Here is a 24,876-nt window from a genome sequence, read left to right on the forward strand (position 1 = left end):
ACCAAAAGTGCTTGGACCCCTGTAATCGCTACCCTCATCTGAAAGCCAGACGGCACCCCTCTGGTCAACCAATAGCGCAAACATCTTCCAGGAGCAGGCGTGGCTGACGAGAAGCCGGAAGAGAGCGCTTGTGCTCGGACACGAACATTTGAAAACACCCTGGTTCTTGCACCCTGCCTGTTTAAATGACACTTAGAAAAATGTTTGGGCTTCGAACATGGTATAAGGACAGACTTTTACCCAATTTTGTTAAGTACATACTTGTGCAAAAGATTTAATTTAAAAAATAAATAAATAAACGCGATTTGGAGCGTTTTCCACAGCTTAAATAGTGAAAGACAGAGCGCGCATTTAAGCACAGAAATCGCCGCAAAACCCATTTTCACCTCAAAACTTCACACATGTAATGTTTTATGAATGGATTTAATACATATTTCAGCGGGTGCACGTCGGATTTCTCCCAGAGTTCATCGCCGCTGATCGCGCCAGCCGTACCGTGGAAAACTGTTAAAAATAAAATAATTAACCGCCTCAAAGCGAAAAGAAGATGCTGGCTACATTGGGACACATTACAGGAACACAACTGCTGTGGAGATTTAATTTTTTTTAAATTATTTTGCGCGATTTGGAGCGTTTTTCTACGGCTTAAATAGCGAAAGTCAGGGTGCTTATTTAAGCACAGAAATCGCTGCAAAGCCCATTTGAATGGATTAAAGACTTATTTCAAGTAATCACGTTTTAACATTTTTTTCCCTATAAACTGTAGAAATGTTAAGAAATCTGTCAGAAAGCCAGATTTTTTAATTTAAATATGTCAGCGCTCCTAACCGAAAACGCCTAACCAAACGCACCTAACCACCCGAAGATTTCTGGCTGGTGAGGTGGTGTGTGACTACCACGGGCAGGTCGTCACAGCCTCAGAGGGACACAGCACTCACAGCACTGTAAGTGTGGAGGACGGTCTTCACATTTTTTTTTTTCTGAAAACATGAATGGACAGTCTATGTGCATTGACGCACATTCGCCTTGCTGTGAGTGCCATCCAGACCAATAGACTTTTGGACGGTTGATCAATCACTCAAGGAAACGTAGCAACCTGAGGCCCAGAGCATACACTCTTCAACACGGGGAGGACATTATTATTTTCCTGGCCACAAAAAACATTGCGGTAAACGAAGAACTTTTTTTCGATTATGGTGTTCAAAGAAAATCTTTTATAGGCAATGACGCCCTTGCCCTTCCCTTCAACTTCCGTCACAAAAAGTCCTTTCCACTTCTTGGTCCTGGTGAGTCTTCGGATCTGTTTAGCGTTAATTTTGAATATAGCATGTTACTTGGTAAATATCTTTTTAAATATAATTTTAAAAAATACTTACAGTGAATATGCTGCTTGCGCAGTTTCGTCTGTGCCTTCAACCATCGCTCGTACAGCTTCCGTTGAAAGCTAGGTGAGATTTCAGCGTGCAGAGTCTTATCTGGCACCTCACCCTCCAGAGTCACCGGGTGCTGTTCGACAAGCCGGCTGTACGCTGCCTCAAAATCCATTTGCAGATCTGTCGTGTCTGCTTTCTCTTGGGCAGCACCGCGAGTAATGCTACAGGCAGTGCAGCTGGATTCCCCTTCTGAAGGATCACTGCTAAATAAAAAAATAATAATATTTTAGAAGGAGAAGAGTATAAGACTAGTGTTCAAAGTGTTTATAATATAATTTGTTTACAAATTGTGGATTGTATTAATTGTGTCAACAAATATAAAACATGCTTACCTCAACTGACCAGCCAGCAAATCCAGGAGCTGACTAGCCCTCACTACATTGTCTGCCTGCTTCATGCGGTAATGTTTCTCTGCTGTAGCAGTCGAATGTGTCAGGTAGTCAGCCACCAGAGACTTCTCTGTGTCAGACTCTTGGTGGCTGTCTCGAAGGCCCGGCGTGCTCTCTGGCTGTTCACCCATGGTTTGATGCCATACCTAAAGTGCAAGTTGAAACGGTATATTAATTTTATGGGGTTTTTATATATATATATAAACACGTCTACCCTCAGACCTCAGATGCTATACGTATTGTATGGGAAATGAATCATGATGGTCAGCTTACTTTATGTGCAGCTGTTGCAAGTCATTGGAGGGATTGTATATTCTTCCACTCGTGGATGAGATAAAGAATCTCTCTTCAGTCTCCTCCATATCTTCCTTCTTCCACTTCCTGATGCAGGACTGGAGTTGTGGCCGCACACATGTGTAGTACAGGTCAAATCACTGAAAATATGAAGTAATTACTTTTATTCATTAATAACATTAACATAAATTAATGCATCCTGTTTCTGACAGGAAACTTATTTCCAACTTACAGTATCCTCCTTCTGGGAAAGGGCAAATGTGGCCACTTGTTGAGCACTTGTCTTGTGCTCCTTGACACCCACAACTGTGTATTCCGACGTAGTGGTCTTCTTGCTCAGCCACTCCCGAACCTACACAAAACAAGGATATCATGATGATTAATGTTGGTAATGGCAAAAACATCAGATGATTCACTATGAAATTTTAGAAAAAAAGAGAAAAACAATCGTACTCAGTCATGTGCGTCACCACGCCTGGTCGTTGGAGGTGCTTCAGTATGACCAGTGCCTGGAGATAGTACATATAATCCAAGCGCTTGTTGTTGGTCAACTGTTGCTCTGAGAGCAGCTTCCAATTGATGGACAGGAAGTCTCCTTTGGCGGCCCTGAGCACAGCTGTGCAGTCATGTGTTGTCAGTTCTGCATCTTCTGTCAACCTCTCGTGCCTATGAAAAAGATTAAACATATTAACAAATCATAATATTATTTGTCACATTGCTCACATATATGTGGTGTAATTCAGTCAAATGGGTGCAAAAAATAAACTTAGCTTTTTTGGGTAACCTCCTTGATCACTTTCTTACTGCAGCTCTTCTGCAGTTGTCCGAGGTACTCAAGTACTCAATACAGTCTGTATGGAGGTCCTTGTCATCATGCCTCAGGTTGGTGTTGATCGTCTGGTAGGTAAGGAATCTGTATAGAAAGTACAAGTAAAGTTATGTACATGTATTCAAGCACAATTAAGTTCTTGTGTGCACAAGTTTTAATACGAAAAAGAAAACACCAAATTCTACCAACCTTTTCAGATTTTTCACGTAGTTAAGTTGAGTCTGCTTCGAAAGTCCCGCATCAGTCAGCTCCCTGAAAAACTGCTGAGTCTTCTCCCTGTCCCTGACAAATTCCAGGGATGGTGCCAGTGGGTCCATGTATCAAAGAAAACATGCAACGTTTTCAACCTGAAAAAAGTACACGTTAGATGACCTTGTCATCATGACTATTTTACAGTGTGAAAACATTTTTCTTGGATATCAAACTTTTAATAAACTCTAAAGTGTGTTTGTTTGGTTTTTTTTTTGGTAGTCCTCACCTCCGGTTTAGGGTTCTCATTTTGAAGGTCTTTCCACAAAAATGAAAAAAAAAACCTTCAGCAATGCATGGTCGGTAGAGTGCTTCTTGTAAAGCCCCTTCTCTGTCATCAGCTTTCTTGGCGGGTTGGTCTGCTGCACACCAGGGTTACTGCAATGAGGAAAAAGGGTTTGGTTATAAAACTGCATATGTCTGAGTCAGTTATTCAAAAGAAACACAATCAGTAAAGCTTTAAAACTAAGATTCTCACCATTGAAAGGTCTCGCCACTGCTCTCACCTCTGCTCTTGCCACCGCTGACAGAGGAGCTCTCTGAATGTTCGCTGTCCAACCCTGTTGGCTGTGTGGCTCTGGAGGAGGAAGGCCCTGACCTTGCAGTGGTAGTAGGTAGTGCTGGGGGCACACCGGTCACCACCAGAAAGCGATGCTCCAGTTCCTCAATCAGCCTTTCAAAAACAAAAAAACAAGGTTTAGATTGCTTGTAAATACATTTCAGACAGGAGGAGACCAGAAGTTTTTAAAGGACTGAAAAGATCTTCCACCAACCTGCTCATTGGGTCAGCATCACCCAAAATCTGACAAAGGCGGCCGTAATTAAACACCCTGCCTGTTGCCAGAAGCACACGCATTTCCGCCTTTGCCTGCTCCACTGCTGCTTCAATCGCTGCTTCAGCACGTGTCTTCATGCAGACTCTGCACAGACGCACTGACAGGCAATCCCAGGTCTTCTTGCAGACAGGGTAGAGAAGGTAGTTCCTTTTGAATTCACTGGAAATAGAAAAAAGGCACTTAATTTAAAGCTTATTCAGCTAAAAGTTTTTCCAAGCCTTTGTACACATTAAAAGGGCCTTAATTAAAAAGTACATAGAAGGGAGGATTTTTACAGTCAATAGTTTCTACAGTTGCAAATAGACTAATGAAAATGTATCTTCACTTACAGAATGGGATCCATTACTCAGTAAAGCAGATCTATCAGGAAGATGCAGGAAGGACAATGCTGAAAATCAGGACTAAGGAAACAAGGAAGAGAATACCAGTAACACAAGCAAATACAGTTATGTACACAAAATGTTATAATCACCAAGCAATACAATCAAGCAAATGCAGGAACAGAATAAGAATATGAACAAAACAGAGTGAAGTGTCTTGAATATCAGGAGCAAACTCAAAAGTCTTCAGTGAAGATGGACAACCCTTCTGCTGAAAAATAATTTGAGTAACAAGGGGATGGCATTCTTATCCTATATATTCACTCTCACAGTGAGAGCCCAGCCCACAGTCACGCCCACAGTCACGCCCACAGCCCAGCTCTAAAAAGTCCGTTGTTCAGTGGTTTCGCTGATTAAATTTGCATTAAAACTAGGTGAGAATTTCACCCTATGTGCTGATGGCTCCCAAACTCAGGAATTCAATTTTGTGCCTGAGATAAAGATGGGATGAAGATGTGTTTACATTTTTTAAATATACAGTTTTACCATTTATTTTGGTCGTAATCTGATCCATATCTTTTTAAAAAATCTTAAAGATGCACCTTTAAAGACAATTATTTAATTTTGTGTTGTTCATCCTTTAATAATATAGTCTGTTGTAATGTTTAAACATTATGTGTGTTCCAAATTAGCTTTGTCTTTGTCCCAAACTTTGTTTCTGGTTTATGTAGATTATATTTTATTAATAGTCATAGATTGTAAAAATGTAGGCTTTGGTTTGTAAAAGCTGTTTTTATTTATTTGACTAATGCTTCAACAGGACATAGATAAAATAGTCTGAGCTGGATTTTCAAGACAAAGTGAAATGTCAAGCATTACACCACAGAAGGCGTATCCCTCCAGACCTCAACCTAGCTTTGTTTTACCTTTCAACGAACTGTAATAGACCCAAACTGGTTTTCAATGGGTCTGATTGGTGGCCTGATGCCCCAGAATATGTGGGCTTGGCTAATGTTTGGGCATAAATACAGAGGTTACATTCAAGGCACTTTACTTTGTTTTGGATAAGCATAGATATTCTGTTCCTGCATTTGCTTGATTTTTTGTTTTTGCTTGGTGATTGTACTGCTTTGAGAATGGCTCCAAACAGGTAAGACATTTTGTGTCATTTACTGTATTTGCTTGTGTTTATTTGTGTTTCCTTCAGTGGATTTTCTCTGTATTTTCATCTTCAGAGTTCATTATTGTACTTATGGTCTCGTTATTTTGAAGGTTTGCTGAGCGCAACATTGTCCACTGCTTGCGGTGCAAAACGCCACAGAAGCATCTTGCTGGCCACCTGGCTAGAGTGTGTATGAAAGACAGCACAGCAGAAGAAAGGCAAGCTGAGATTCAGAAAGCCAAGTTATCTTCCAGGCGGTGGGTCTGGAGGAACAGGACCTGGGATTACGCCAGCTTTGTTCTATCCTGCCCCACAGAGTTTCAGAGGCGTGGGTTCTTTTTCACCAACATGCCACAAGAGTCAGACATGGCCATGGACTCAGGTGATGCCACCTCCTCACAACAGGGTTCGACTTCTGATCAAAGGTAACTACAATAAGTAATAGTGTTCTGTACTACAAATTCTGTGTTATTATTAATTCATTCTGTATTATTACAAATGTTATTGTTCACTACTACAACGCTGAGTACGGTCTTTTTAATAACATGTCTCTATTTTTACTGTGTTCAAAATAGATATGATGACACTGTTCGCACACTGACACAGTACAAGGCCATTTTGGTGGTAGCCAGGATCGACTTCCTGAAAATCTTTTGGAAGCTCGTCTCAAGCACAGAGGTCCTCTCGACAGAGGAGACCAGCTATCGCTGCTACAGCACGGCACTTTTGGTGTTACGTCACTTTCAGTGCCCGGCAGCTGTGCAAGGCCTGACCGTAACTGCATCTATTTTAACGGCCTAAAGGAGTTTTCTCCTTTAATATGCTGTGGTGGTTATTTGGAAATGTGTTCATTAACAAATTCTGCCTTTTCATTGTTTTTCAGGTGTCAGAGTGGGTCAACAGCAAAGAAGTTGGCGACAGGGGGGTGAGGAAGCTGTAAGTTCTTTTGCTACACCATGATTTTAGTGGGGGTTATGAAAGTGTATATAGTTGTGTCTATACTGTAAAAAACGTTTTACAGAATGAACAACTCTTAACTTGTATGTGTACATATGTAACTTGGTTGGCTGCTCCCCGGTGGGTCCTTTATGTATGAATCTATGTCATCAGGCCCATGTGACTGAGCTTTGTACCTTACAGAAATTGTTCAGGCTCTGGTTCAGATCATCTGCATTTTATTCCTCAGATAACTGTAAACTTAAGTGCCTGCGTATTTCTTGTTCACACAGTGGCTGCAGGCATATTACATGCACATCTGGCCAAGAGTGATCAGGGGTGACCTGAACTGTGACAGGTTTTTCATTTCGTCAGCTGGCACGGCTTTGCTCACAGTTTCAAACGACCTCGGTGTGCTCCACAAAGCGTATGTACGTACATAAATCGATGTACTCGTGTATGATTGTTAACTTTCTTTACAGAAATATCAGACCCGATCATATTACAATTAACATTTCATGTAATGTTTTCTTTCTGCAGTTATGAAAAAAGCTGGAGTGAGGGCACACTGGAAAGCTTCTTAAGAGCCACCAGTCGTCAGGTGAGAAGTGCAGCAGAGACAGCAGCGGCTAACCTGACGGACACGGAGAAGGAGGCCGTGTCCTCTTACCTGGCCTACAACACTGCTGTGGCTAAACTGCGCAGAGCACCGACGTCACAGGTTGTAGCGGCCACAGCTACATTGCTGGATTCCTTGGCAGGGTAGGGTTCTTTATCTTACACAGACATGAAACATCACAATTGCATGTATTTGTTGTTCACCTAATTTCTAATATGTTAACACATACCTTCTTTCGTTTTACAACTCTGACACCGACCGGTTTTCCGGTCCATTGGGCACAAAGTCTTTGGACTTTTCAAACTTTTTAAAGACGTTCCCGGCATCGGCACACAGCAAAGCACCCACCAAACAAGAGAGATTAAAGGCAAGGTTTCCGGGAAATCGTGTCTTCTATGACAAGTGGCGTGCCTCCCAAAAGGCCAAAAGAATGGAACTGCTGCTTCGTAAGTACTCTGATTCATAAATACCACATTGACTACCAAAATGAATAAATATTTACTTTGACACATGAGCAAAACTATGGTCTCCACCCACAAGCTCAAATCATTTCTGTTGTATTTGTTTCTTTCGAAAAGTGACGTGTGTGACTGAAGTTATTTTATTGTTCGTTCTAGCATCCTTTACCCGAAAACCACAAGAAAGCAGGGTGAAATACACGATTGTGAAGAAGGGGTGGAAGAACAACTGTCCAAAGCCAGCGGACGTTTTGGCGTCATGGAAACCAGCCACCAAACTTGTCATCGAGACTGATGAGGGCCTCTGTTGGAATGTATCTCAGCAGACATGGAAAGGCCTGGCCATCAAAGATTTTGGTGGAGAGAAAGGTCTAGGTAAAAAAAAAAAACCTTTTTGTTATGAGTAATGGGGGGGGGGGGAGTTATTATTACTTAAATTATGGTTTTGCTATTTGTAATTTACCTTACAACCTAACAGAAAAAATAAAAACAAAACACTGTTTGTAAACCTGTTGATTTTGTTCTTTTCATCTGAAGCATATTGTTTTGTTCTCTTTTGCAGGAGTTGTTACAACCCAACCCTTTTCCAAGGGTGACATCCCTACCTAGGGAAAAGTCATGATGCAGAGTCTACAGGCTGAAGCAGGGTACCTGTTTTTCTTCTAGCATAGCACAGCATCAGATGAGCAACATCATTTGAAAGGGGTTCAAGTCCCTATATTGTAAATAATGTAAATATCTGAAACGCCCAATTGCGTGTAGACTAAAAACAGTATTACTAAAAATTGTTTTTGTTTTTTTTAGTGTTCACTTTTACTAGTTTAGGTTGGCTATTAAGCAGACACATAAGCATTGTTACTCACAATCTTTTTGACTCAGGTCATTTAACTCAAATTCAAACTTGAAACCCTGTATCTTCTGGGTCTGTGCCTGTGCCATCAACAGCAGCAGAGGGCCATTAAGGAAGACAAAAGAGTGGGGGATGGGGGTGGGTAGGTGACAGAAGTACTTGTGTATGAAACAAGACAGAGAACTTGTATAGGTGAGAGTAAACAACAAATTCTTCATCCTATTTCAACCAGAGCATTTATTCTCTCTGACATCCTGCCTTGTGCACACAAAGCATAGACCAGCAAATTCGGCCAACTATGACCAGATGAAATTAATAGTTTTGCCATTTTTTTAATTTCATCCTGACTTCCGCCAGAATATATTTTCATAGATGAACTATTTAAAGAATTCATTAAACTTTTTGACAACTTGTACATTATGGAGAACAATAGATTTAGCCCCTGTTCGGAGAATGGGTCTGGCTAGGTGAGATAAGGGATGAGGTGCTCTCTGTGATACAGACATATAATAACTTGTTTAATAATAAGAGTCACAATGTGACTCTGATTGTTTTTATCATTGGTGCCTTCATATGTCAACTATCAGAAAGTCTGTCCTAGGAACTAATGTTTGATTATCGTTTCCTTTAGGGACGCATACTGGAATAAGAATATTTCTAATTCGTATATGTGTTTATATCTTGTTGTATATTGTTCAGTTTTACCGTTTATTTTGGTCGCAATTGCCGAATTGATCTGCTGAATCATCACTAGCCGCACTATTGTGTTTTGTTCCGTTACGGCGGAACTGGTCAGAACGCAGGGCAAAGCAAGTTTATTTATATTGCTCATTAATTCAAAACAGACAGATAATAAGTCAACAAGGAATGACCAAACAAAATCATTAATAAAGTTTATTTATACTGCACATCTTTACAGGGTAAACTTAAATTCTTGTTATAAATGTTATTTATACACTCATGCACACACATTTTATTTACAGAGGAGTATTTACACACATTTACACATTTATAACCAAAGGAGGTCTAAACCCTTTCCTATAAAAGATTTTCTTTGAACACCATAATCAAAAAAAATTTCTCCTAAATAAATAAAAATAAAAATGTCAAAAAACATTTAGAGTAATCCAGAACATTTATTTATTTATTTATTTTTACAGTTAAAGTAGGCATTAAAGTCAAAAATTCCTTAAGCTCTTATTGAGGCCTGAAGGCCATACACCTTTTCGGGGGTAATTGTTCAGAATTCGTTGTTACACTCCAAACCTAAAGGCCTGCAGATTGGAATTCCATCTTGAGGAAAATTTTGGAATTGCATCTCTTACCTCTTTAAATCATAAGTGCAGACCAACAGAGTAGTAGCTGATGTAAATGTGATTAAACACTGTAAACATGTGTTTAAAATTAACAGTTACTATATGCAGTGACACACAATGTCTATATTATCATATTATTATAATATTGTTGATATATTTTTTTGTATTTTATATTATGATATTGTTTATATAGAATGTATATATTTTATATTACGTATGGTGGACAGTTGTGCAATTGGATTTCTTACCTTTTTAAATCCTAAGTACAGACCAACAGATAGTACTAGTCACTGCTGTAAATGTCACTGTAAGCATGTGTTTAAAATTAAGTCACTACATGAAGCAGTACACCTTGAAGTGAAAGTATATATAGTAGATATATCTACATTATACATGTTAGTATATATCTACTATATGTAATGTAATTGGAATTATTATATTATTATAAAAGTGTTTACATATCATTTATTTATTTTATATTAAGTATATATCAACTATGTGTAATGCAATTTAAATGATTATATTATTATAACAGTGTTTACATATATATTTTTTACATTTAAAATTATTTATATTATGATTTATGAAGGTGGACTTTTGGTCACCTCAAAATGTGCTCTAGAAACTGCTAGGGTGTACTATATACCATAATAAAAGATAACACAATGTTTCAGCTGTGTGGTCCTGCTCTGTAAGGTATGTTCCAATACTTTTGGACATTTCCACATGTGTTCTAAAAAAAAACTACTAGGGTGTACTATATACCATAATAAAAGATAACAACATGACATAAATCTGAAAATTTCCACACAGAAATAAAGGCCTGGTACTAGAGCACAAATGCAATGTAGAACAGACATGCTCACTCTCACACGCACACACACACACACACGCACAGAGAGCTGTGACTGCCAAAGAGCATTTGTATAGAATTTGGCAAATAAAATCAGCCACAAATGCAGAATACAGATATGAAGGGGTGAGACCTAATACACACACACACACAAACACACACACACACACACACACACAGTGTTCACTCTTCACTCCTGTTCATTTCTCCATATGACTGTTGGTTTTATTTACATATTTAATTAATTTCTAAATTATAAAGTTAATTTTTTTATTAAATAATATGGAATCTGACTCTAAAGGGTTTGGGAAGGTTTTTGGACGGTTTCGGTATGTTTCGGAGGGTTTTACAGATTCAGAGTGTTTTAGGGTTTCGGACAGTTTCGGAGGGATTTGGAGGGTTTTAGTGTTCATGAGGCTTCTAGAGGGTTTTGGAGTGTTTTAGGGTTTAGGAGGGCTCCGGAGAGTTCCGGAAGGATTTGGAGGGTTTTAGTGTTCATGAGGCTTCTGGAGGGTTTCGGAATGTATTAGGGTTTAGGAGGGCTTCGGAGGGTTTCGGAGGGATTTGGAGGGTTTTAGTGTTCATGAGGCTTCTGGAGGGTTTCAGAGTGTTTTAGGGTTTAGGAGGGCTTCGGAGGGTTCCAGACAGTTTTGGAGGGTTTTGGAGGGCTTCAGAGGTTTTTGGTGAGTTTTTGGAGGGTTTTAATGATTCGGAGGGTTTTTGCAGGGTTTCGGTGTGTTTTAGGGTTTTGGAGGGTTCCTGCGGAGGTTCTGAGGGTTTTGGAGGGTTTTAGTGTTCTGGAGGGTTTCGAAAGGTTTTAGGGTTTCTGATTTTTGAAGGTTTTTCAAGGGTTTCGGAGGGTTTTGAGGTATCAGAGGTTTTTTTTTTTTTTTTTTTTTTTTTAGAGTTTCGGAAGGTTTTGGAGGGTTTCAGTGGGTTTTGGAGGGTTTAACTGTTTCTGAGTTTTTAAGGTTTCAGAAGGTTTTTGAAGTGTTTCGAAGGGCTTTAGGGTTTTGGAGTAATTTAGGTTTTTTTTATGTTTGGGGGTTTTGGAGAGTTTGAGGGTTTAACGGTTTGAGGTTTTTAAGGTTTCAGAAGGTTTTAGGGTTTTGGAGTGTTTCAAAGGGTTTTAGGGTTTTGGGGGGGTTTCGAGGGTTTTAGGGTTTAGGAGGGTTTCGGAAGGTTTTTGAAGGGTTTTGTAGGGTTTTAGGGTTTCAGAGTTTTTTAGGGTTTTGGAAGGTTTTGATACTGATGTTGGGTTTGGAGTAGGGATGCAACCGAACACCGAAAGTGCTTTTTTTTGCTATTTTCGGCTGAATAAGTGAAAAGGCCGAATAAATTTGACCGAACAATGACGTGTTTGATGACGCGACCAAATAGCCTAGCAACCAGAGTGAGACGCTCGAACATCACGACCTCTATGAGGGGGTGCGCGCATGCACAAGCTGTGGACACGTGCGTTTGTTTTGTTTCTGTTCCGGAGCATGTTTCTGTCACGTTGCGAGACGTAAGGAAGCAGGTAAAGACTGTCGCGACGGACCGACCGCCAGCACTGTCCAGGCACCTGGAGGACCCTCCGGAGTTCACCTGTTCGTGAGACACCCGTGGATGAACCCATGCCCACGGAGCTGGAACTAGAACCCACCAAGAAGGTCCGAAAGCCGTGGTTGGCGGGGTGCACCCTCCATTCGCCGCAGGGGAACCCGGTCACCGCCCTGTTGGACACCGGGAGCACCGTGACCCTCGCCCAACCGACGATCCTGCCCAAAGAACTTGGACGGAGTGGGGCCATCACCGTAACCTGCATCCATGGGGATACCTAGCAAGTCCCTGCGGCCGAGGTCCAGATCCAGAGTAAAGCTGGGGTCTGGCCCCCCAAGTTGGCGTTATTCCCGATCTCCCGGTGCCCCTGCTCCTCGGAAGAGACTGGCCAGGGTTCCCGACTGGCCCAGCGCTAGGATCCGGCAAGATACCTCAGCGCACGAGGGAGAGCCGAGACCGACAGGCCTACTTGGGACAGGACGACGGGGACGCCACCGCGGAAGGTAAGCCGCGCACACACACTAACCAAATGTCATCTGTATTTCACCAGGTGAACCGGCAGGGGAATTTTGGACGGGAGCAGAAGGAGGACGACCACCTGAAACACTGCTGGGCCCAGGTGCGAGTGATAGAGGGAGTCGACCAGGACCCTAACCTGAGGCTTCCCTCCTCCTACTTCCTCGTCCGGGGTGGCCTCCTCTACCAACGGGCCTGCCTCCGAGGGGAGCAGGTGGATCTCCTCATAGTGCCCAAGTCAAAGACCCAAACACTGATGTACTTGGCCCACACCCACCCACTCAGTGGCCACTTGGGGGCACGAAACACCCTGGAAAAAACTGAGGGATCGTTTTGTTTGGCCAGGAATGGACGCGGAGGTCCGGGGCTTCTGTCAGCAATGCCCTCAGTGCCAGCATACTGCCGCACGGAGGCCCCCCTCATCCCTCTGCCCATCATAGGCGTTCCCTTCGAGCGGGTTGGTATGAACCTTGTGGGGCCACTTCTCAAATCCACCCGGGGTCACAAGTACATACTCGTCATAATACAAGTACATAATGGGTAGAGCCAGCCCCAGTGGTGTCGGCGTTCACGAGCATAGAGACAGGCCAGGAGGAAGGTACCTTGGTCCAGCTGGGTGAAGACCTCACTCCCGGACAAAGGCAGGAATTATCAGAGCTACCAGGGCAATTCACTGATGTATTTTCTACTTCCCCAGGAATGACCCAGCTGGTGCACCATGAAATCAAGACCCCGCCGGGGGTCCCGGAGGCCCGCCGCCTATCGGGTCCCGGAGGCCCGCCGCCAGGCTATAGAGGAGGAAGTTGGCCGGATGCTGCGAGATAACATCATTGAACAGTCCAACAGCCCCTGGTCCAGCCCCATCGTGGTCGTACCGAAGCCCGACGGAAGCATGCGGCTGTACAATGACTTCCGGAAGCTGAACCAGGTTTCAGAATTTGACAGCTATCCCCTTCCACGAGTGGACGACCTAGTGGAGCGTCTGGGGAGGGCTCGCTTCATATCCACCCTGGACCTGACCAAGGGATACTGGCAAGTCGCCCTAGCCCCAGAGGCGAGACCAAAGACGGCCTTCAGCATGGCGGACGGCCACTGGCAATACCGAGTCCTCCCCTTTTTGCTGCACGGAACGCCCGCGACATTCCAGCGGCTAATGGACATTGTCCTGCGAACCCATCATGCCTTCGCAGCTGCCTACCTAGATGATGTGGTCATTCACTCCTCCACCTGGTCGGACCACCTGTTCCACCTGGAGGAAGTCCTGAAGGAACTCCGGAAAGCCGGGCTGACCGCCAACCCCAAAAAGTGTCACTTGGGGCTGACCGAAGCACAGTATCTTGGGTACCGTATTGGCTGAGGCTTGCTCAAGCCCCAGGCGAAGAAAATTTAAGCCGTAAAGGGTTATCCTCGGCCGACGTCAACAAAACAGGTACGTGTCTTCTTGGGGTTGGCGGGGTACTACCGTAGGTTTGTGCCTAACTTCTCCTCCATAGCCTCCCCCCTCTCAGACGTCACAAAGAAAGGCCAGCCGGATCGGGTGAAATGGTCTACAGACGCCGAGCGAGCATTCCAGGCCCTAAAAGAAGCCCTCACCAGCAGCCCTGTGCTACGTAACCCGGACTTCGCCCTCCCGTTCACCATGCACACAGATGCATCCGAGACTGGGCTGGGCGCGGTCCTCTCACAGACCTTCAACGGGGAGGAGCACCCGGTCCTCTACATTAGCCGAAAGCTATCCCCAGCTGAGAGGAGATATGCGGCCGTGGAGAGAGAGGCCCTAGCCATTAAATGGGCCATCGAGGAACTACGGTACTACCTGGCCGGCCAGCACTTCGTCCTAGTGACCGACCACGCCCCACTCCAGTGGATGGCCAAGGCCAAGGACACCAACGCCAGGGTAACCCGGTGGTTCTTGGCCTTGCAAGATTTCTCGTTCCAGGTCCAGCACTGGGCAGGGGCCCACCACGGGAATGCAGATGGGCTCTCATGACGAGACGCACTCTGGGCCCACCATGCAGCGGTAGTAGGCTCGGAGCTGGGGGGGGGGGGGTACTGTCGTGACGGACCAACAGCCGGCGCGCAAGGTATTAAAATCGCTCCTTCCCCGACTACCGCGCAGGCACGGAAGGGACAGCCCCGCGTCAAAACCGATGGCGACCAGAAAACACGTGACGGTCGGGCGGAGCCGCCGACACACCTCCTTCGGTGTGCCGATTGGGAACAATCCACCATCCAGCAGTCAAGGAAAGAGTATAAGAGGACACTCTTCCGCTCGTCCAGGGAGAAGTATCTCGTGTGACGTGCGCGTCGCTTCTCCTCAATACTCGTCATTTGTTTGACTTTTTGGCATTTTCTAATCACCCTCCCTCTCTCTCTCTCTCTCTCTCTCTCTCTCTCTCTCTCTGTGCGTGTGTGTATGTTCTCTCTTACAGACGACTCGGACCCAGACCAGGCCGCTGCTCGCTGAACACACACACGGCGTTGCCTGACAGCACGAGAAAGCCCTCACGCTTCCGGGAAGCTCCGACACGCCCCCCGGAAGAACTCTGCAACGCCAGCCGCATGCAAACCCACACGCACCCACACACACACACACACACCTCCTCACCCCTAAAACGAAAAAACAAAGAAAATAAAAGCAAACTTCCCTTATCACCTGACAAACGGTCTTCTGTGTGTCTGTGCTCCGCCCCTCACAGGCTATTTCCCTACAAGACGTATTTATTTAAGGGCAGGAAGACAAATCCTATATCTACTATAATACTCCGTGAGGTGTACAGGGACACGAGCGGTATATATCCCCAATATAATCAGCCGTATATAACCGAATATAACCATTTATCGCACTCTTGTCAATGCACTTTTTAATGCACTTTTTAGTTGTAGGCTACAGAGTGTTACATTCTTTCAGCAGTCAGTTATAGGCCTAACAAAGGCTATTCAAGGGCGGCTCAAAGATGACAAAATCAAAATATTTTTATTTTACTCATTTATTTATTTAAAGTTATATTGTGCCTTGTTGGTAGCCTATGCCTGCTGGAATGAAAAAAAAATGTTCAGTGTTAAATAAATATTTTGAAATTGTAGTTTTTGTAATTGATTTTTTTTCTTTGAAAAGCAAGACAAAATAGTAAAAAGCACATTTTGACTATTTAATTTATTCAGTGGTGAAAAAAATGGCAAAATAAATGGAAAAAACGCAAAAAAAAAACGTGTTCCGTATTTGGCCTTTGGCTTTCGGCCAAGTTTTTCTTTATATTCGGTTTCGGCTTCAGCCAAGAATTTTCATTTCGGTGCATCCCTAGTTTGGAGGCTTGGGGTGCAGTCTGTGTTCCAGTTAATCACAAAGGTGTTCATTGGGGTTGAGGTCAGGGCTTTGTGCAGGAAAATCGAGTTCTTCCACTCCAGCACGATATCTGTCTGGAGCTCGCTTTGTGCACAGGGGCATCGTCATGTTGGAACAAGTTCGGGCCAGTGAAGGGAAACTGTAATGCTACAGCGTACAGAGATGTTCTATATAATTGTGTGCTTTAAACATTGTGGTAACAGTTTGGGAAAGAAGCACATATGGGTGTGATGGACAAGGGCGTACATACTTTTGGCTATATTGTATATTTTATGTATGTCTGCCTCTTTTAGATCTAAATGTGTTTAAATTGTTTAATGCAGCCAAAGTTGTTTAAGCAGCTTGAAACAAGTATTTGCGTGTACAACAGCCTGTAGTCTGAAGGAAAATAGTTTATTTGCAGAACCTGTGGTTAATTTCGAGAACAGCAGCATCAGTCAGGCATAAAACACCGTATGATATCTGTAAAAGCTTAAAAGCCTGACTAGACTGCTCCTTCTTTTTTTTTTTTTTTTAAACATCCATTACAGTTTATTAGCATTCAGTTTAAATAGGTTTATATTTCTTTGCTAAAATTTTAGGCATTCATCATCTTCATTCACAGTCATGTACAAACTCGTCACAATATTATCAACTATTTCAAAGTAAAAGCTCTGTTTCAAGTACTTGTGGAAACTGGGTTGGGGTACAATGACATTTCAACCAGCCTCAACCCTGAAGAGGATCCGTTTTTAGAAATCTCAGCCGCAGCAGCAATAAAAGCATACATTACCCTTCTGATGATCTTGGCCCAACTAACCATGAATAGAACTACTGGTGCTTTTATACATGATGTTAAAGGTTTACATGTAGATCTATTAAAACATCACATGTGGTGATATAGCATCCAATTAAAAAAAGAAAGAAAAACATAATACACAGTCCTGAACATAATATACAGTGAACATAATATACAGCCCTGCCAAGTCAAACTCAAGCTTATTATCCATTACAGTTAGTTAGTTTTATTGTGACAAATGAAAAATAACAATGAAAAAACAGGCCACAAAACAATTCTACACAAAAAAAAAACAAAACAAAAAAACCCTCAGTTTCTGTTAGCAGCACTACCTTCTTTTCAGTGCTGTGTTCCTGCTGCTTTTATTGCTTCCCCCGAGTTTGCTGGTTCCCTTAGAGAAGAGCTTGGTCATGAATTCTGAGACATCTGGCAACTCTGGATTAGGGTTCAGCATGTTCATGGACTGCTCCATCTCCCTTCTCATTTCAGGGTCATTGGTATTGACCACTTTTGGGAGCAGAACGATGATTAGTAAGGGAAGGACCATCATCATGACCATCAGATTCATGAGGAGATCAGTCCACCCCCATGTCTCTCGCTTCATGAAGTACGAATGAGGTCCACTGGCTCTCATCTGGAGGGGGTACGGCTGTTGGATTACCTTCGAGACCACCAAGATCTTGATGTAGTTCACCAAGCGGGCTCTCATTTTCCCTTTAGAGGTGATGTCCACTCGGGCTGGCTCGAATTTGTAAGATGGAGATATGATTTCAACTACGTACGATCCAGATGGAACATCATGCACAGCGAAACTCCCATCGGTCCTGAGAAATCCGATATACTCGCCTCCCTCTACCAGGACCTGGGCTGAAGAGACCCAGTCCTGCTCTTTCACACCCGAGACAACCACACGGCCCTCGATCTTGAAGCAGTCTCCATTCCCCGCACCAGGCCCGGGCTCCGACTCGGTGAAATAGCACGACAGCACAAACGTGGACTGTAAAACAACATACGCGTCCAATATTCTTTTAAGATGCTGCATCGCGCCAGTTACACAATGAACGCGTTGTTTGAACGTTCAGTAGATAGCAGTGACCCTGGAATCAGCTGGATTGTTCGGCAGTAAGTGTTCAGTCTAGACTGCTACTTCACTGATAAGTTATAAATAAACTGATAAGTTATGGTTTTGGACGCAGACAGAGACAAAAACTGAAAAAAAACTCCGTTATTGAAGATAAATGAATGAACAATAGCTGCTCCTGTGGAAAACACAAGAGAATGTTTACAGTAGTTACGACACATAATTACCACCCAGGAGTAACCGCTGTTCATGGCTACCTCTCGGTTCACCAGCTTGCCCTCATATGGCCCAACGTGCACAACTACTGGAACCGGTCCCCCCATATTAAACACTCACACACCTGCATCTGGACTTTCAGACTTCCGAATTTCCAGAAATGGTGGAAGAGTTTGTTTTGCTCGGTCCCAAACCCCGATAAGAACAGGAGTATCGGGGATGAAGATTGGTGGAGCGTGATGCTCACTTATTGATGAAGAAAGATCTGCAAATACCCCGCCTTGTGCCCGATGCTGCCTGGGATAGGCTCCAGGTTCCCCGTGACCCTGAAAAGGAGTAAGCAGTAGAAGATGGATGAATGGATGGATGGAGATCTGCAAATCTCAACCCTGAGCACACAACAAAGAAATGATTAAAACACTGTACAAGTAAAATTTAACTGGATGTATAAAACAGACGTATCTTCATATGATGTACATGTTTATTTAATTACTGTGCAAGAACCAGATTTGTGTAAAAAAGTTACATTTTGTTTCTTCACTTTGTCCCCTGTGGTTTTTATTATAAAATGATTTAATAAGTAACAAAGCATTGCACGTTTACTGCTTAGGTTTAATCTCTCTATGCTAAGTGGGGCACTAGATGTCCTTAGCGTCTGTAATTAATTATTTGAAATGTCTGGTTTGTGTGAAACCTGTTGTCGTACAGAGGTAGTCTTCATCTTCAGCTTCTTCCTCTTTTATAAGTTTAATCTGGAATTCTTCATTCGGTTGGTCCACAGAGTCTGATGTTTCTCCACCTTCAGTGTCATAATTTAAATATTCATATAGTTCTTAAGAAATAATTCAGTTCATACAGGATTTCGTGAAGTGTTTTTGTGATTGTTGCAGCCAAAATGCTTGCTGTAGCTTTGTTTCAGAATTTGTGATGCAACTTGCAGAGTTTTTTGTGCTTTTTTTTTTTTTTCGAGGAAAATTACTTATACTGGCAAAACTGCAATTGCACCTAATTGTTTAGCACTTGTTTAATCTTTCACAGTGATGTTTGTCGTTAAATGAGACTTTTTATCTGTACTCATGTTCGATGCACGTGAATCGAAGAGGGTTGAATGAGTGTTGGGATGACATCACATGATGTGTATTGGCCCAAATCTGTGGTAATTTTCAAAAATTGCAAGCTCCTTCAAATATCACAAAGTTTGATTGATTTTGCGTTAATTTCTGAAATCATGAAATCCTGGCGGAACGATAAAGTAAAGTACAGAACACAAAAATAGGGGGACTGGTCCAGTGAAAAATAAACTATAGTTAGAGTAAGAGATGGATTTATAAAGAGAGTTAAAGATTCTCCCTTCTGTATTACAGTGGTAATATTCATCCTTAGCATCTTCTTTAAGCGATGTCTGGAATCCACTGTTCTCTTCGTTCACAATGATGATGCGTCCCAAAAAGCTTGATGTCCCCTCACCGAAGGTCATACAGGTTTCCCTCTCCACATCCACACAAAGCAAAGAACAAGATCAGTTATTATAATGATTAATACTTATTTCAAGTTTTAAGATAGTAAACTTTATCTTGTGGCTTTCCTTTAACAGCCTTGCAAATTTAGGAGCTAGTGAAGTGGGTGCAGAGATCATTTCTACAATGTACTGTGGATGTTCTGCTGATCATACCTTCTTTGCTACATATCTGTTGTTACCACTGTACTGCCCATGTGGCCGGCTCTCAAAAGTATTGGCGCCCTTAGCGTCTGGCTCTCAAAAGTATTGGCGCCCTACGCGTCCGGCTCTCAAAAGTATTGGCGCCCAATCCGAATTTTGCCACGGCAAGCACCACTCACATTTTCTTCAGGAAATGTACCGTTCTAGTTATTATTAGTAGTGTGAAAAGCACTACTATTGTTATTCTTCATACTTATTATTAGCGGTGCTTGAAAAGCACTACTATTGTTCTCTTGCATACTTATTATAATTATTATAATTATAATTATTAGTGGTGCTTCAAAAGCACTACTATTGTTATTCGGCATACTTATTATAATTATAATTATAATTATAATTATTCTTCTTCTTCCACTTTTTTTTTGGTGCGTAACTAGTCCCGCACCATTTGTCGGAGATCGACGGGTGAGGTGTCAAATTGATCGGCCTATTCAGGAGAGGTGTGCTATGACTTTCGTAAGCGATCGGAATGTCAGCATTCCCGGTACAGAAGCTCAAAGTCAGAAAATTTCCCATAGACTTGCATTGAGTTGCAAAAGAATTGGCGCCCTACACGGATTGCTCTAAAAGAATTGCCTCCGTACTCTAAAGTCCGGCTCTAAAAAGTATTGGCGCCCCATCTGGCCGGCTCTCAAAAGTATTGGCGCCCTATCTGGCCGGCTCTCAAAAGTATTGGCACCCCACATGGCTGGCTCTCCAAAGTAGGTGCGCCGTACACGGCCAACTCTAAAATGCATTGCTGCACTACACAGCTGGCTCTATCAGTACTGGCACCCTATCTGTCCGGCTCTCGAAAGTATTGGCGCCTTACGCGCCCGGCACTCGAAAGTATTGGCGCCCTACGTGTCCGGCACTCGAAAGTATTGGGGCCCTTCTCCTCCGGCTCTCGAAAATATTGCCGCCCTTCGCGTCCAGCTCTCGAAAGTATTGGCGCCCTTAGCGTCCTTCTCTCGGAAGTATTGGCACCCTACGCGTCCGGCTCTCGGAAGTATTGTCGCCCTATGTGTCCGGCTCTCGAAAGTATTGGCGCCCTACGCATCCAGCTCTCGGAAGTATTGGCGCCCTACGCGTCTGGCACTCGAAAGTATTGGCGCCCCGCGCGCTCGGCTCTCAAAAGTATTGGCGCCCTACGCGGCTGGCTCTCGAAAGTATTGGCGCCCTACGCGGCCGGCTCTCGAAAGTATTGGCGCTCAATCCGAATTTTGCCACGGCAAGCACCACTCACAATTTCTTCAGGAAATGTACTGGTCTAGTTATAATTATTCTTCTTCCACTTTTTTTTCGGCGCGTAACTAGTCCCGCACCGTTTGTCAGAAATCGATGGGCGAGATGTCAAATCGATCGGCTTATTGAGGAGAGGTATGCTATGACTTTTGGAAGCGATTGAAATATCGGCATTCCCGGTACGGAAGCTCAAAGTCGGAAAATTTACCATAGACTTACACTGAGTTGGGAAAGTATTGGCCCTCTAAAGAGAAAGCTCTAAAAGTTTTGCCTCCGTACACATTCGGCTCTAAAATGTATTGGCACACGATCTGTTCGGCTCTAAAATGTATTGGCACCCTATCCGGCTGGCACTCAAAAGTATTGGCACCCCGCATGGCCAGTTCTCAAAAGTGCTGGCGCCCTTGACGGTTGGCTCTAAAAAGTATTGGCGCACTACACAGCCGGTTCTAACAATGCTGGCGCCCTATCTGTCTGGCTCTCGAAAGTATTGGCGCCCTACGCTGTCAGCTCTTGAAAGTATTGGCGCCCGTCCCTGTTTCGCCACCGCAAGCACCACTCACATTTTCTTCAGGAAATGTACTGGTCTAGTTATAATTATTCTTCTTCTTCCACTTTTTTTTCGGCGCGTAACTAGTCCCGCACCGTTTGTCGGACATTGACGGGTAAGGTGTCAAATCGATCGGCTTATTGAGGAGAGGTCTGCTATGACTTTTGTAAGCGATCGGAATGTCGGAATTCCCGCTACAGAAGCTCAAAGTCAGAAAATTTCCCATAGACTTGCATTGGGTTGCGAAAGAATTGGCGCCCTACACAGCCAGCTCTAAAAGAATTGCCTTCGTACAAATTCTAAAAAGTACTGGTGCCCGATCGGGCCGGCTCTCACAAGTATTGGCGCCCTATCTGGCCGGCTCTTGAAAGTATTGGCACCCCGCATGGCTGGCTCTCCAAAGTATTTTCACCCTACATGGACGGTTCTAAAAAGCATAGCTGCACTACACAGCTGGCTCTCAAAAGTATTGGCGCCCTCCGCAGCCGGCTCTCGAAAGTATTGGCGACCTACGCTGTCGGCTCTCAAAAGTATTGGCGTGCTACGCTGTCGGCTCTCAAAAGTAGTGGCGCCTTATTTGTCCAGCTTTAAAAGTATTGGCACCCTACACGGCCAGCATAGTGCTATAACACTATTATGCTATGATGCTAAAACATGCTAAAATATGCTAACATGATGCTAAAACGTTAGAATGATGCTAACACATGCTAGCATGATGCTAAAACATGCTAGCATGATGCAAAAACGTGCTAAAACATGCTAGCATGATGCTAACACATGCTAGCATGATGCTAAAACGTGCTAAAACATGCTAGCATGTTGCTAAAACGTTAGAATGATGCTAACACATGCTAGCATAATGCTAAAACGTGCTTGCATGATGCTAAAACATGCTAGCATGATGCTAAAATGTGCTGAAACATGCTAGCATGATGCTAAATCGTGCTTGCATGATGCTAAAACATACTAGCATGATGCTAAAATGTGCTAGCATAATGCTAAAATGTGCTAGTATGATGCTAAAACATGCTCGCATGATGCTAACACATGCTAGCATGATGCTAAAACATGCTCGCATGATGCTAAAACGTGTTAGCATGATGCTAACACGTGCTAGCATGACGCTATCACATCCAGCACTCGAAAGTACTGGCGCCCTACGCAGCCGGCACTCAAAAGTACTGGTGCCCTATGCGGCCAGCACTCGAAAGTACAGGCGCCCTACGCGTCCGGCACTCGAAAGTATTGCCGCCCTACGCGGCCGGCACTCGAAAGTATTGCCGCCCTACGCGTCCGGCACTCGAAAGTATTGCTGCCCTACACAGGTGGCTCTCGAAAGTACTGCTGGCCTACACGTCCGGCACTTGAAAGTATTGGCACCCTACACAGGTGGCTCTCGAAAGTATTGGCGCCAGATCTGAATTTAACATGTTAAAACATGCTAGCATAATTATATGGCTCTCAAAAATATCGGCGCCTTATACTGTTGGCTCTCAAAAGTACTGCCACCCTACGCTGTTGGCTCTCAATATGATACTCTATTATTGCTACCAACTACAACAATTAGATTTGTAAAAACCCAGTTTTTTAAATTTTAATTTCTTTTCAAATATAAAAAATCAATAACTTTTTATTTGGAGGTGTTACACATGTAAAATCAAATGCACTATGAATTGCATCTATTGTTATTGCTATCAACAAAATACACCACATAATCTATTATTATTCTATTCTATTATTATTATTATTATTATTATTAATCTATTATTAACAGGTTTTGACAAGATAAATTAAATAAATATTAATGAATCTAAATTAAATACATTTGAAAAAATAAAGTAAATAAAAATATATTAAAGAAAGAGACCTATAAATGTAAATCCAGATGCATTACAGGCCTTGCCATTACCACACTCTACAAAGGAGTACTGTAGGACTGTAGTTTAATTCAGTGCTTTTCAGGACTGTTTTTTTTTTCTTTTCTTACCTGACACTAGGGGGCTCCATACAATCGTAATGCAAGTGACTCTAAAATAGCCTCTGTGAAGTAGCATGTTGTTAGTTTGAATTAACCGTCTATTAATAGCCTCACTGCCGGTGTAGACTCAAGCCTTAGCACCCAATAGGTCCGCATTAGCATACATCACCAGAATGTGGAGTCGGAGGAATGCCACAAGAGCAGAGTGTGCCATTTCTAGGAGCATTATGGCAAGAGTTAAGACGTTGTTCTGAACATCACTTATTCACTTGCATTTAAATTGGGTCTGGGGAAAATAATGTGTTCATTTATATGATTTAATATTTGTTAATTTACCGAGGTAAAAATAATTAACACATTGAACGGAGCATTACTTGTTTGTCATCACTTTTGTGTCATGCTAAGTAACGTTAGCCTATATGCTAGCTCACAGTCAGTGCGAGGTAAAATTGATTTAAAAAAAAAAAAAAAAGAGTAAAGGGGTTGAAGCCACAGACGTCTCTCATTCAGAGAGAGAAAAACATCATATAGCATATTAAATGAAGGCAATGATAAATGTGACATTTATTTAAAGTTTTGTAAGTTAATGTTTTGTAATGGCTAATTTTTTGTCAGTATATTTATGAATTTTAATGTTAGTTGGGATTAATTGACGATGAATTACAGATACCCATGTTTTAATTATAACATATATATATATAATAAAAACTCTAATTTATGTTTCAAAGTCTATGCATTCTCTATATTGTACAGTATGTATGAAGTGTCTAATTTATTTATCCAAAACAGGAGTAAAATGTAGTTTTTGTTCAAACACTTTAGATAAAGTAGTCTGGATTGTCGACCACAGCTACGTGAAGTGGGCTAAGAGGAGAGCTGAGGTCACATGGGAACCAAACCTGGGTCTCAAGAACACAAAGGTACAATGGCTTGGAAAGGGAGGCATGAGATGGAGCCAGCTTCTAGATGCCTTCTTCTCAACAGGAGCGAGACCAGATGTCCTCATACTGCATGCTGGGGGAAATGACCTGGGCCTGCTGCGGATTGTGGATCTTCTAAGCGCTATAAAGGAGGACGTTTTAGCACTCTGAAATCACTTCAATGCCACAGTGATTTTTTCTGCCATCACTGAGCGGTGTGTGTGGCGGTGGGGTGAAGGGCGGAAGATAAACAAGGCGAGGAAATTCATAAATGGTGCCATGGCAAGATACATGGCTGAAACTGGTGGAGTGTTCATCACAAAAACATAACATGGGAGAGAAGGGAACTGTTCAGGAGGGATGGGGTTTATTTATCAGACAATAGAAACGATATTTTTCTGAAAAACCTTCTGAGCGCCATTAATAAATAATTTTTTTAATCTACAAAATGTGTGTTTGTC

The 24,876-nt window shown here is 42.8% G+C and overlaps 3 protein-coding genes across 6 annotated transcripts; 2 read left to right on the forward strand and 1 right to left on the reverse strand.

The window, feature by feature from the left end:
* Nucleotides 1-5,116: 5,116 nt before the first annotated feature.
* Nucleotides 5,117-8,495, forward strand: LOC128616156 (uncharacterized). 3 transcript variants are annotated; one of them, XM_053638693.1, is made up of 9 exons: nt 5,117-5,500; nt 5,623-5,937; nt 6,088-6,286; nt 6,396-6,448; nt 6,742-6,879; nt 6,989-7,513; nt 7,685-7,900; nt 8,088-8,172; nt 8,471-8,495. In XM_053638693.1, exons 1-5 carry the CDS (start codon nt 5,487-5,489, stop codon nt 6,779-6,781), a joined length of 621 nt encoding a protein of 206 aa, XP_053494668.1. In that variant the 5' UTR covers nt 5,117-5,486; the 3' UTR covers nt 6,782-6,879; nt 6,989-7,513; nt 7,685-7,900; nt 8,088-8,172; nt 8,471-8,495. The 3 variants fall into 3 exon arrangements, 2 of the variants coding, with proteins under 2 accessions (XP_053494668.1, XP_053494669.1); XR_008387368.1 differs by lacking the exon at nt 8,471-8,495 and having other exon boundaries at nt 5,117-5,937; nt 6,989-7,210; nt 7,354-7,513; nt 8,088-8,176; XM_053638694.1 differs by lacking the exons at nt 7,685-7,900; nt 8,088-8,172; nt 8,471-8,495 and having other exon boundaries at nt 6,989-7,210; nt 7,354-7,678.
* A 1,922-nt stretch (nt 8,496-10,417) lies between these two features.
* LOC128616152 (uncharacterized) lies at nt 10,418-24,669 on the forward strand. 2 transcript variants are annotated; one of them, XM_053638685.1, is made up of 3 exons: nt 10,418-12,589; nt 15,035-15,393; nt 24,318-24,669. In XM_053638685.1, exons 1-3 carry the CDS (start codon nt 12,354-12,356, stop codon nt 24,584-24,586), a joined length of 864 nt encoding a protein of 287 aa, XP_053494660.1. In that variant the 5' UTR covers nt 10,418-12,353; the 3' UTR covers nt 24,587-24,669. The 2 variants fall into 2 exon arrangements, 1 of the variants encoding a protein (XP_053494660.1); XR_008387366.1 differs by lacking the exons at nt 10,418-12,589; nt 24,318-24,669 and adding an exon at nt 14,651-14,902 and having other exon boundaries at nt 15,035-15,777.
* Nucleotides 16,445-18,416, reverse strand: LOC128616153 (ER membrane protein complex subunit 7-like). The gene has a single exon (XM_053638686.1). The coding sequence runs from the start codon at nt 17,766-17,768 to the stop codon at nt 17,055-17,057; it is 714 nt and encodes a 237-aa protein (XP_053494661.1). The 5' UTR covers nt 17,769-18,416; the 3' UTR covers nt 16,445-17,054.
* Nucleotides 24,670-24,876: the final 207 nt, after the last annotated feature.

This window comes from Ictalurus furcatus, chromosome 12 (genome assembly GCF_023375685.1).
Source record: "Ictalurus furcatus strain D&B chromosome 12, Billie_1.0, whole genome shotgun sequence".
Classification (NCBI taxonomy): domain Eukaryota; kingdom Metazoa; phylum Chordata; class Actinopteri; order Siluriformes; family Ictaluridae; genus Ictalurus; species Ictalurus furcatus.

Bases quoted from the DNA above. Each gene is read 5' to 3' on its own strand.
- LOC128616156 (XM_053638693.1), top strand. The intron at 5,938-6,087 runs GTAACTACAATA...TGTTCAAAATAG, and splicing joins GGTTCGACTTCTGATCAAAG to ATATGATGACACTGTTCGCA. The intron at 6,449-6,741 runs GTAAGTTCTTTT...TTGTTCACACAG, and splicing joins GACAGGGGGGTGAGGAAGCT to TGGCTGCAGGCATATTACAT.
- LOC128616152 (XM_053638685.1), top strand. From the start codon at position 12,354: ATGGGGATACCTAGCAAGTCCCTGCGGCCGAGGTCCAGATCCAGAGTA. The intron at 12,590-15,034 runs GTAAGCCGCGCA...TCTCTCTTACAG, and splicing joins CGGGGACGCCACCGCGGAAG to ACGACTCGGACCCAGACCAG. The intron at 15,394-24,317 runs GTATATATCCCC...CAAACACTTTAG, and splicing joins GGTGTACAGGGACACGAGCG to ATAAAGTAGTCTGGATTGTC.
- LOC128616153 (XM_053638686.1), bottom strand. From the start codon at position 17,768: ATGCAGCATCTTAAAAGAATATTGGACGCGTATGTTGTTTTACAGTCC.